Raw genomic sequence first — 12,556 nt, 5'->3', positions numbered from 1 at the left:
GAGAGAGCAGTATGTCTGGTGTGGGCATATAAAAATGTCCTAAGTGAGGGGCGCCTGGGTGGCTCAGTCAGTTAAGCGTCTGACTTCGGCTCAGGTCATGGTGTCACGGTTTGTGGGTCCGAGCCCCGCGTCGGGCTCTGTGCTGACAGCCTGGGGCCCAGAGCCTGCTTCAGATTCTGTGTCCCCCTCTCTCTCTCTCTGCCCCTCCCCTGCTTGTGCGCTCACTCTCTCTCTCTCAAAAATAAATAAACGTTAAAAGAAAATTAAAATAAACACAAAAATAAACATTTTTTAAAAATGTCCTAGGTGACAATGTGCCTTTCTCCATGATATATCATATCATGGGAAAGTAAGATTTTTGCAACAACTAAGCCAAGACCTGTACATTCTCTGGGTATTCCGTCCTGAAAGTAGATGGGATGCAAATGGGTCCATGGATACATGTGTAGCTTTTGTAATTTTTCTTTTTACTGCCAATCTGGGTCACAACTCCACCGTTCCGGAGCGAACCCATCTAAGTACTCTTCTCACGCAGGCCTGATACCAAGGAGAGAGCAAGGGAAAGTTCCTTGTAATTTGTATTTTCCTGCTCAGACAGCCGTGCCTCTTTACCCACGTGGCTGCCTAATGGCTTTATTTCAGCCAACTTTGGAAATCATCTAATATAGGAGCCCGTTTTAGTTCGGTAGCAAAATACATTTAAAGAAACATCTCGGGGCGCCTGGGTGGCTTGGTCGGTTAAGTATCCGACTTCGGCTCAGGTCATGATCTCACAGTCCGTGAGTTCGAACCCCGCATCGGGCTCTGTGCTGACAGCTCAGGGCCTGGAGCCTGTTTCAGATTCTGTGTCTCCCTCTCTCTCTGCCCCTCCCCTGTTCATGCTCTGTCTCTCTCTGTCTCAAAAATAAATAAACGTTAAAAAAAAAAAAAAAAGAAAAGAAAAAGAAACATCTGTAAGGGGCGCCTGGGTGGCTCAGTCGGTTGAGCGTCCGACTCCGGCTCAGGTCACGATCTCACAGTTCGTGGGTTCGAGTCCTGCATCGGGCTCTGTGCTGACAGCTCAGAGCCTGGAGCCTGCTTCTGATTCTGTGTCTCCGTCTCTCTGCCCTTCCCCTGCTCATGCTCTGTCTCTCAAAAAAGAAAATAAATGTTAAAAAAAATTTTTTTTAAGAAACATCTGTGATATTTCTCCGTAAACATCGACAGAAATGGGTAAGTGAGTCTCTGCAAAGGGGAAAGTCTTCGTATTTACTCTATTTGACTTAAACGCTCTATGACTTTTTTTTTAAATATAATTGATTGTCAAATTGGTTTCCATACAACACCCAGTGCTCATCCCAACAAGTGCCCTCCTCAAGGCCCATCACCCACTTTTCCATAGAGCTCATCTATGCAAAAGTTGCTGTTGGTCGTACCTAAGCTGCTGTCGAGCACAGGGGCAAAGGAAAGTATCCAAGATGAAAGAGGAAATAGCAGGACTAGTGGCTTGAAGAACATAAAAAAAAAAAAAAAAAAAAGCAAGGACACTCCTCCGGTTTGTTTTGCAATTTAGGGCTTCATCCTCTTCACTGAGCAAATTATAGACTAAAATTGCCATTGTCCTCACAATCGGTGAAATAAAATATTGTTTTTATTAAAATCTGTGTTTGCACGTAGTTTAGAATATTTAGCTTTTAGTTTACTAAATGAAACTGAGAAAATGTTGGTAGGTTATAAGTTCTCCAGATCAAGAACCTGCAAACTTTTTTTTGTGAACAGCTAAATACTAAAAATTTGTAGCAGGACGTACGGTCTCTGACACAGCTACTCAACTTTGCTATTGGAACACAATACAGCCCTAAACCATTCACCGTAGATGACAGGGAAGTGATTGAGTGGGGTTGTGTTCCAATAAAACTTTATTTATAGAAGCAGACAGTGAGCCAGTTTTGGCCCCTGGGCTGTAGTTTGCCAAAGCCCACTGCAAATTATTTTCTGTTGCTATAAAAGGTTACTATAAATTATTTTAAAACAGAAGCAGAGAGAGGCCCCTCTAGACCTCAGCAACGGGCAGAAGAGCCTCTGTACCTGGGGCGAAGCACACATTGGGGTGGACCAGACACGGGAGACCCATGAGAGGAGAGCTGCTTGATGAAGCCTGACCTCAGGAGGGCTCTCTGCAGGCAGAAGGCTGATGCGGATGATCTTGTTTCCTGGGAATGACCCCCTTTTTTCTCTCACTGCCCCTTGGAAAGCATGACAGACTTACCACATCGAAGGTCATTCTTCAATCTCAGAAAACCCCAAACGCGGCCTTCTCCCCGTCTTCCCCATTCACTGGTCCTGGAGCCTGACCTCCTTCAAAAGCTATCAGGTCTGTTCCTCAGAATAACCACAGTAGCCCCTGGGAGGTGTCAATTGCCACGTTCAGTGACAGGACTCACCATCCTCTCCTCCATCGACTCAAGGAGCCCTGGTGTCTTCCCCACTGACATCCCCAGGGTTCTTTTCACCTGCTTTTTTATTGAGATGTTTCTCAAGCCCACAGTTACACTGGATGGTCCTCCTTTCTCCATAAGATGGGACCCAAACCCCTTTCCAACACAAAAAAGACAGCAAGAGGTCTTCTCCAGAGAAAGCTCCACATTTCTCTGGGTTTGCCACACCCGCAAGCACCCTGCGTGGTGCACAAGACACAAGAGCCCCTCTCTTCCTCCCCCCCTCCCCTCCTGCTTTACATCGTCTGAGCCTTTGATTATGCTGCGTGTCTGCCTCTTGTCACTGCTATACTGGCAGATGGTAGGACACGAGAGTCATTTCCTTTTTAGTGACTAGAGAGTAATTGAAAGAACTTAAATTCAGATTAAAAATTAAAAGATAAATGAGGCAACATACTGACACAGTAATGAATGAGTAGGAACCTCAAAAGTCACTACGAAAAAAAAACGAAGGAAAACAAAACAAAAATATAAACGACTTAACAATTGGTAGAACATTATTAGAGAAAACAGCTCTTGTTTATGCACAGATGTATTTCAGTGGGAGACCTCCCGCTTGGTGTACTACCTATGACAGGATTTTATGTCCAGCCTTTTCTGAGAAAAGAGACTTGTTCGTAAAATTGGGAAGAGATCCACGATGTGCAGAACCGAGGCGAAGACCTTCCGCTGGGCTCTTTGGACAAGAACGAAGCCCTCCCCACTCAGTGGCGCAGCAGCTGAAAGGTTTTCGCATGTGGTAGGCGCTCTCACATGCATTTGGATGGACAGACTTGAACTCACGCACACCGTGAGGACCTCCACGTGGCAATCTGCATTAGCGCCTCCCCAAGATACAGCATCAGGAAACACTGTGTGTGCCTCCGACTTCACACTTGTGCCCGGTTATTTGGCCGCTGTTGCTTGGTTACTGGTGACATGGCCATTGGTCTTTTGGAGAGAGCGTGCTGTTCCAACTTGGAATGTCCACCTGCCTCCTCCAGAACTACCTGCTGTTTAAGACCCTCCTTCTTACAGTGAAGAGAGTTTGACCACAGAGGAAGAGATGGCAATCTCAGGATCTCTTACCTTCACTCTTCAAAGTCAAGCTGCCTTGCCTGAAAAGAAAGGTTTTCTTTCCTTCAACCTTCTGTTGAAGGAAGCCAGAAAGGTAAAAAGGCTTTCCTGACCCATCGCTGCCACCCCTATTCCATACCCAGTGCTGTGCCGCAAGGGATCTTCCTTCGCCCTACAAACCCCAGAGTCAGATTACTAAAACACGGTAACAAAATGGAACTAAGTGATTAAAGAATAGACAAGTAAAAGCTAAAACCTTCTGTATAGAAAGGAAAGGAAAGGGCTATGATATTTCACTGCAGAACTGCTGTTCAAATAAAGTTGACAAAGAAGAGTTTGTCACTTTCTGGTGTGCGCGCTCTGTCTAGTGTTTTAATTAGTTGCCATACATGGGTGAATGCCTAAATATGGTGTCGAGTTTTTTTAAACATTTATTACACAACACATTTAGCTAAATATCATTTTATTGCAATATGTTTATTCTTCTTTCCTAAAATCTTTAACAATCTTTAAAGTAAAAATATCTGAATTTACAATTTTATATTTTTTTAGCGCTGTTTTACATTTATGGACCGGGGCTTTGTATTTAAGATGGTTAACAATTACATCAGCATGTTCTCCTCTGGTGATCTCAAGGTAAGAGCCAAGTGCAGGTGGGATTGCTTTCTAAACCATTGCGTTATAAATAAATAAACTAGTCTCTGTGTCTGGCTGCCTAAAACCTTAGCCTGTGCATTCTCCACATCAAAAAATAATGTCTATCCCAGTGAGAGGCAGCCTTTTAAAACGGTTCATCTGAGTTAGGCTCCCAAGTCCTTTCTTTAATGGGGAGGCTGTGGCATGTGGAGTGTGAACATGAATGTGTGATGTTTCACTCTTATTTCCGGTGGGTGGTGAAAGGAGGGATTCTTTTCAGCCACAGTTCTTACATCCCAGTTTGCTTGACTGCCTTGGTTTTAGCACTGAACGTCTCACTTTTCTGAAATTGTTGAGTCTGGGGCAAAATAGGACAGTTGACCCCCTCTTCCTAAATAGGGAGGATATGTCGAGAGATAGGCTGGAGAGCAATGATTCTCCAAGTGTGGTTCCCAGACCAGTGAGCTGAGAACTGACTGTGACAGGTGGAGCCCAGAAACCTGTATTCCAACAAGGCTTTCAGGTGATTCTTAGGTACTCTCAAGTTTGAGAACCATTGAGCTACAGTTGGGCATATGCTGGAGGAAAATAAGACTGGACATGGGTGAGATCATGAAAGCTGTACCAGTTAAGAGTCTCTGGGTTGCAAGCAACAGAAACTTATGCCAGTTTGAGCAACGGGCGAGTATTAGAAGAGCAATGACATCAGTGAAAGAAAGAGATGGAAAGCTGGGCTTGAGAAGGAGCAGGGACTAGGGCACAAGAGTCATTGCAAAGGAGGAACCATGGGCCAAGCTCTGCTACTGCTTAAAAAATACATTGGGACCATTTTCTTTCTCTTGACACTCGGCTTAAGATTTACATTCCAGAGAGGAAGTGTGTGACCAACCCGCTTTGGGTCACATGCCTGCCTCTTAAGGAAGGAAGACAGGGCACCTGAGTTAATAGTTCCCCAGTAACCTTTGCCCATTAGGAAGAAGGAAAGTCCCCAAGGGGTAATTATCTTGGTACTGGGAAAGAATAACAAATCTACAGAGGCCAAAAGTAAATAATGATCTTATATCCTTTCATGCCACACTTAGGAATCTGAATATTATTTTTGGGGCAGTGGAGATTTACTTTTGACTAGGGAAGTTACATGATTCTATGCCATTTGGGTTTTGAGAATCCAGTTTCCTCTGTAAATATTTTTTGAAAGAATATTCTTTGTTAGTGCCCCAATTATGCATGAAATTCGCAGAATATCCTTTTAGGTATAATTCAAGGAGACCTTAATTATGTACTCTCTTAGAGAGAAAACAGAACATACTCATTGAAAAATAATTAACATACAATTTAATTATGCTCCTGTTCACTTTGATGCAAAGGGTTAAGTCAAGCACTATTCTCGTTTGAAATGACAGTATTTTAAATTATTAACCCAAATTGCCACAAAATAGAATTCTAAAATAATCTGAGCAAATGGAATATGTTTTGTTTTGTTAGCTGGTATTAGTGAACACAACCCAACTGAGTCTTAAAAATGGATTACTTAGTCTGCATGTCAGTGAAAATAGAATATTTATGAATGTGCTAATTGTTCCTTCTTATGTGATTGTTTTTAACACATGTATAAAGCTGTCTTAGACCATGTCTAAATCCATGTATTACTGTCCTAATCAAAATGTCATTGAGAAGACAGGCCTGTTTGCAAGGCAGGAAAAAGACGAATTTCAGTAACTCGGTCTGAAAACAAAGGGCCTGCGGAGAGAGTTAGTCTAGTCTTGGATCACATGCCCCATTGACGTCTTTAGCGCTGGATCCCAAGAGGTGATCACAGGGAACTGTCCTATGAGCTGACTGTGGTTTTAGAGCTCTGTGCATGTGGTGACGTACAATTCCTTTCAGAATAAACATGCTCTGACAGAAGCCAAAAGAAGTGGAAAATGCACACTGCACAGGATTGGATCTCACAGCGGCTCAATATGGGTTACAAATGGGATCATTTCCTAAGGAGGCCTTGACCGATCTCCAAATTTAGGGAGTCCAGGGGCACCTGGCTGGCTCAGTCTGTTAAGCGTCCGACTTTGGCTCAGGTCATGATCTCACTGTTCGTGGGTTCGAGCCCTACATGGGGCTCTGTGCTGACAGCTCAGAACTTGGAGCCTGCTTTGGATTCTGTGTCTCCCTCTCTCTCTGCTCCTCCCTCATGGGCCATTAAACATTAAACATTAAAAAAATTCACATAAAGGGAGTCCTACTCTATTTACCACTTCAGGGGGACAAAAGCCTGTCAACTTAACAATTACCTGGTGGTCACACAAAATTAACTACATCTTCTTTTTAGATATAAGATTCAAGTGCAGATTTTTTCTTAACCCTCTTGGTGTATAAATAATAATCATTTGGTTTGCTTTTTTTTTTCAGACCTTATGCCAGTATAAATTTGATTTTCTTCAAGAAGTATGTCAGCATGAGCACTTTATTCCTTTGTGTCTCCCCATAAGATCCGCAAACATTCCAGGTAATAACTCCCAGAATGCTCATCAGTTCCTGCAAAGTGAACACTCGTATAAGTTCGTTTGTGTGACCTTTGTGTGTTGTTGTTTTCCTGTTTCCTCGGTCTTGATCTCCCCTGAAGCTGTTACATGGGCATTAGACCCAGGTAATCAGGTGAAGACACCAAGAAGTTGGTGTCACGTGGTGAAGAATGTGGCTCCATATTTCTCAGTTTTTGTCTAGATTTCCTTTTTCATTAAAGAGAAAGCCAACAAAATTATAAAATCGGTGAACATAAATCAAAGAATTTTAACCTACAACAATACTTTGACTCTACTGGCTCCAAAAGAGAACTCTCCTTTGATTTTGAAAGGCTCAAAATTAAGGGGGGAGAGAAGTTATACTTTGTGAGTACAAATTCACTTGGAGTTATTAATTAGTGTGTGTAATTGTGTTAAAATGCAATTCCTCAAAATGAGTTTTATACCAAAAAAAAAAAAAACTTGTTGCCTTGAAAACGAGGAAGGAAGGAAGGAAGGAAGGAAGGAAGGAAGGAAGGAAGGAAGGAAGGAAGGAAAGGGAGGAAAGCGGGAAGGAGGGCACCATTGTAAATACTTGGTACCTCTGGATTAGAAGGAGGTGGAGACAGTTGCTTCCCATTTCTATATTTACTATAGCATAAGTGGTCCACCGAAAATCTTTTCATGTATAACTTTTATTAATGTATTGCATCTATACCAATATACATAGATACCAAGATGATCATCACACATCTAGCTATCAGAAGACAGTCAAATATCAGGATGCAAAGAAAACATTAAAATGATTTAAGAACTTAAAATACTCTGCTTCGACTTCACCCTGCATCAATATTGAATCATTATGTTGTACACCTGAAATCAATATAATGTTATAGTCAATTGTACCTCAAGAATGAAAGGAAGGAGGAAAAGAGGGAGAGAGGGAGGGAAGGCAGAAAGAGAGGGAGGAAGGAAGGAAAGAAAGAAAAAAAGACCTTCCTTCTAAGCAGTGAGTAAATTATCCACAAGGAGCAGTTTTGATATTCATGGAAAGCAGAAAAAAAGGATGGTAAAGAGCCTCCTTACATGTATTGTAGCTTATACTGTATGTGTCACACAAAACTAATATTTTGGAGGGAAAATAAAATACATTATCAAGCCTGTAAACGTTTTGTCATTTCAATCTTAAATAAAAGCTATAACATTATCCCTTTCTTTCCTAATTTATGAAGTATATTTAATCTAAATGCCTTCGTAGAAAAAGAGGTAGAAATGTCATCTTGGACAATAACATTTTTCGCCTTTTGGTTTGTTTTGTATTCCTTTTTATTTTTTTATAAACTATTGCCAACTTATTATTGGGTTAGACAGGCTGGTTAAGATACTCAAGAAAAGCAAACCTATTGTACCCTTTTGATTCCAGTTGTTTACTGTTGATCTGTAACTCAGGAAAAGGCCTCATAGTCTCCTTGTAGATGTGATATTATCAACGGTGAACATAAAAATACATGTTTCATTGCATGCGGATTTCTGGTAGAAAAATAAGTGTTCAAGTAAAAGGCCAGGAATGAAAATAACTCTGTTCATGACATTCCTTTTTAAGGAAACAACCAACCTATGGTATTTGTCTTCAAACATAAAGCTTTTTTGAAGAGACTCACTTAGGTTTTAGGATAATACAGTTTTTCAGTATAAATTACCCATAGTTCATGAATATAACGTGTATGTATGTGTATATCTTAACTTATTTGTTTATTTATATTAAATCCAGATCCCTTGACGCCTTCAGAATCAACTCAAGAGTTACATGCATCAGGTAAATAATTATGTTTTATATTAGATTCTCTAAGCATCAATAAGTACATCATAATCTGATAATATTGATTGGTATAGATACCACAAATTTCCAGATGCCATTTCCGGATGCCAAAAATAGTCATGTGTTTAATATCATACAAAGTTGTCAACAAGCTGACTGAACTGTTCTCTTGTCACAGATAATTAAATGCTTCCCCAACCTGAATTCTTTCATAGTTTATTCTCCAGAGTTTGACATTTTTTTTTAATTTCCCAAATCATCTGAAATTTTCTTAGGGTACCTCATAAATAAAATTCCTTGATACATGTCATAACATGTTTGTTCAGTGTAACTAGTTTTATATATTTCTGTCAACACACCGCAGCCTGGTTTTTCAGCTAGTTTCTCAAGATTGAGGTTGATTATTATTTTTGCTTGAATTAGGTTCATAACTTAAAATAGTCTGGGCAAAACTTTTCTCTAGTTTTAGGTTGGCAATTACAAAGTTTTGTTCCACTTCTGGCCCCTCACGAGTACTCACTATTTCGTGGAGAAATATTTTTAACCTAACTAAGCCCTTGGACCTCTATCTCCTGACCCTCCCATTCCCTGCTTTTCCACATCCAGTGGCATTTTCATGGACTACAAAACTCCTTATGTTTAATTTGCCCCTAGTCAATTATGGACTGGAATATTCCAAGAGATCATTACATCTAACGGGTAACTGCGAGGATTCACGGACATAACACCTCTACGGTGCTTAGCCTAGTGTTGGCACTCAGTACATGTTCCAGAAACGGGTGCTGGTCCCGTTGTTAACAGTTACATTTAGGAAGGACATTGGACAACTCTTACTGGAAATTTTGACGTTCCAATTTCTCCCTGATTCAGGCACAAAATTTTGCAGCCCCGTTTGGTTTCCCTCTCCTTGCTCCTTCACGTCCTTCAGCCAACTTACCCTGGTAATTTTTCTTCTACAACTCGGGTCTTTCTGTTCCATCCCAGACACATCTCACTTCTTCCCTCCCTGCCTTGTGGCCGAGCCTCCGGTATTATAGCCCGCTCCCCACATTTCCCCCACAGAATAACTCATTTATGTCCTGTCACCATGTGAACAAATGAATAGGCACAGGTCTGATCAGGCCACCGATCTCAATGCCATTGGTGACTTCACACTTTCTACAAAATTCAGTGCCAAATGGAGGATCCCAGGTGCCAGCTAAAATATGTGTGCTTTAGTCTCTCCATCACCCAGCCCCAAGTGCCCCTCAAGTCTCAATCCCCACCCCCTCCTTGGCTGCTGGGCTGACTGGCATCCCCCAACCTGTGTTTCCCACACACCGATACACTGTGGGTCTTCAGAAATCTGTGCCATGGAACCTTTGTCCTCCCAACCTCTTCTCATCCACCCACACCCTCCCACCACCTCCATTGGCTCCGGGCCCCCTGCACCTCCGACCTTCAGCAGCCTCAAAGGCCCCTCTCCACATCTCCCTGCCTGTGACGTCTCCTGATTCCTCCAGACAGAAAGTGAGCTCCTGTGACACTGTAGACACGCTACTCATGGAATTTGACTATTGGTAGCAGTATACTCCCCCTCATTTCTCCTGTCTGTAGTGAGACTGCGTTACTGAACCCCTCCCCGGTAGTGAGAGAGGCTGATGGTGGTTGGATAAACCTTTCTGGATTATAGAGTGATCGTTTGACTTTCAATCACATGCCCGCTTTACTCTCCTCCCAAAGATATGCCTGAATATTCGGTCACGAATGAATTTTGCCGCAAACACTTCTTAATTGGAATTCTGCTTCGAGAAGTTGGCTTTGCCCTGCAAGAAGACCAGGACATCAGGCACTCAGCTTTAGCTGTCCTAAAAAATCTAATGGCTAAGCATTCCTTTGATGATCGATACAGAGAACCCGTGAGTGATTTTCTTTTCTCTCTTCCCTAAACACCATTTCATGGCTCACTGCATTAAATGCATATCAAACCTACAGTCTATTGATTTTTATGCGAATCATTTCTCTCGGCCACCTTCCCACCTAGGAGAAACAGGCCCAGATAGCAAGTCTATACATGCCCCTGTATGGCATGCTTCTGGACAATATGCCAAGGATTTACCTGAAGGACTTATATCCTTTTACCGTCAACACATCCAATCAAGTAAGTTTACAGAATATTTCAAATGTGCATTTTAATCAAGAGTTCACCCACTTTTTGCCCTGGATAGCCATCTTCCCCCACCCGTGAGCAAACAGAACACTGCTGCTAGCTATTTTGAGACGTCCACTTCAGTCTCCTTTGTTCCGGATTGGTCCCTGGAGCCTTCTGCCTCATCCACGTAGTCGACATTTGGGTTTCACTGTCCTCTCTTCTCTGTATCACCCCCCAGTTCTGTCCAGTTTTTACCAGGTTCTTCTGTCGAGTGCACGGCCCCATCCTCAGGGCGCACCCTCTCCCCCTGCCACCTTTCCGCACGGGCTTTGCGACCACCTGGTGTTAGGGTAGCGGAGGGCCTCAGTCACACCCCAGGAGTGGCCTGTTTGTCCTCCCTCCTCCACTGAGCCACCGTCGTGGTCACACAACAGGCCATGTGAATGCAAGATATTACTCTCTCGCGGTTAGGAGCTAGGCCTTTGGAATGCTCTTTAGAGGAAGACCTTGTGTAAATAGTAGTGACATCAGTTACTAACAGTGTAACCTTCGATAAGTCACCAGTGTCTTTACTTCTTTTTTTAGTGTTTATTGATTTTTAAGAGAGAGAATGTGGGTGGGGGAGGGGCGGGGGGAGGGACAGAGGATCTGAAGCGAGCTCTGCATTGAAAGCCTGGTGCAGAGCTGGAACTCACAGACTGTGAGATCATGACCCGAGCTGAAGTCAGACATTCAACTGACTAAGCCACCCAGGCGTGTCTACCCAGCCTCTTTAAACCTCTGCTTTCTTATTTATAGAATCGGATAGAATTCCTACATTACAGGATCCTTAGGAGGATTAAATTCTCTAGGCCTAGAGACTGGTACATAATAAGTATTTGGAATTAGCTTTTAGTAATAGTAATATATGTAAGATAACTCATGATAATCTGGAGTATCATCCATAAAACAACAGTAGCCATTCCAACCAGTTTATAGCTAAAAGATAGTAAAAAAAAAAAAAAAAAAAACCACATAAGTCAAAATGTGACTAAGAGTATGGTTGTGACTGTATTCATTTTCATTGCTTGCTTTGGCAGAAGACCTTTGCTGGAATATAAAAGATCAGATCAAATATCGTCGAACTGTGTAACAAAGAAGGCATATGTGGGTTTACAATGTTGAAATGTGGCGATTCCCATTAATCTCTTCTGTGCTTCGAATACAGGGGTCTAGAGATGACCTCAGCACCAATGGAGGATTTCACAGCCAGTCGGCTATGAAACATGCAAATTCTGTGGATACATCATTTTCTAAAGATGTTTTAAATTCCATAGCAGGTACTTAAGACCTTGCAAAAACACTTGTGTTTAACTCTCTTCCATGTTTACATGACATATCATTGTGCTTTTTACCCACTCCATAATCCAGTATGCATAATTGCTGTATGTCAAAGTACAGTCTATTTATAGAGCTAAAGAGTCTCTTTACATATTTCTTGGAAGCTCATCCAGGGGCTTCCTCTTCTACTTAGCATTCAGTTTTACTTGGCTCAAAGAGCAATCTACTCAGATGTTACCAAAATATTTCATTCTGGAAACAATCTTTTAAGTTTTCATTGCATACAACCTTTTAAAATATAATAGCCCCAACAACTTCAGAATTTATTTTTAAGAACTATTTTGGAAATGTCATCTTAATTTCTTATAAACTGTCAAAACTTGAAAGCTTCTCCCCCCAAAGCATCCTTATGAACTTGCATGAAAGCGTTTTTAAAAGAGAACCTTTCAAAAGCTGTTTAAGAAATCAAAGGAACAAGCTTTACCTTATTTCCATTTATACTGGTCTAAATTTCCCTAAATCCTTAAGGCTGGCATGGCCACCGTGATCATTCTTAAAATGTCGCATGTCTTCAATGGCGATTCCAGACTCTATCATGTCAGCCTTCCCCAATGCTCCT

General features: G+C 41.9%; 1 protein-coding gene across 12 annotated transcripts in view; it reads left to right on the top strand.

The window, feature by feature from the left end:
• Positions 1 to 12,556, top strand: part of DOCK10 (dedicator of cytokinesis 10) — a 268,554-nt gene that overhangs the window by 217,998 nt on the left and 38,000 nt on the right. For all 12 annotated transcript variants that reach the window (XM_053215871.1, XM_027049213.2, XM_053215870.1 and 9 more), the window contains exons 29-34: positions 4,086 to 4,169; positions 6,576 to 6,672; positions 8,439 to 8,483; positions 10,209 to 10,384; positions 10,510 to 10,626; positions 11,825 to 11,936. In XM_053215871.1, the coding sequence (XP_053071846.1) occupies positions 4,086 to 4,169; positions 6,576 to 6,672; positions 8,439 to 8,483; positions 10,209 to 10,384; positions 10,510 to 10,626; positions 11,825 to 11,936 (631 nt within the window). The remainder of the gene's footprint in view (positions 1 to 4,085; positions 4,170 to 6,575; positions 6,673 to 8,438; positions 8,484 to 10,208; positions 10,385 to 10,509; positions 10,627 to 11,824; positions 11,937 to 12,556) is intronic.

This window comes from Acinonyx jubatus, chromosome C1 (assembly GCF_027475565.1).
Source record: "Acinonyx jubatus isolate Ajub_Pintada_27869175 chromosome C1, VMU_Ajub_asm_v1.0, whole genome shotgun sequence".
In the NCBI taxonomy this organism is placed as follows: Eukaryota; Metazoa; Chordata; class Mammalia; order Carnivora; family Felidae; genus Acinonyx; species Acinonyx jubatus.
Note: the sequence above shows the minus strand (reverse complement) of the source record. Positions and strands in the feature narration are given on the sequence as shown.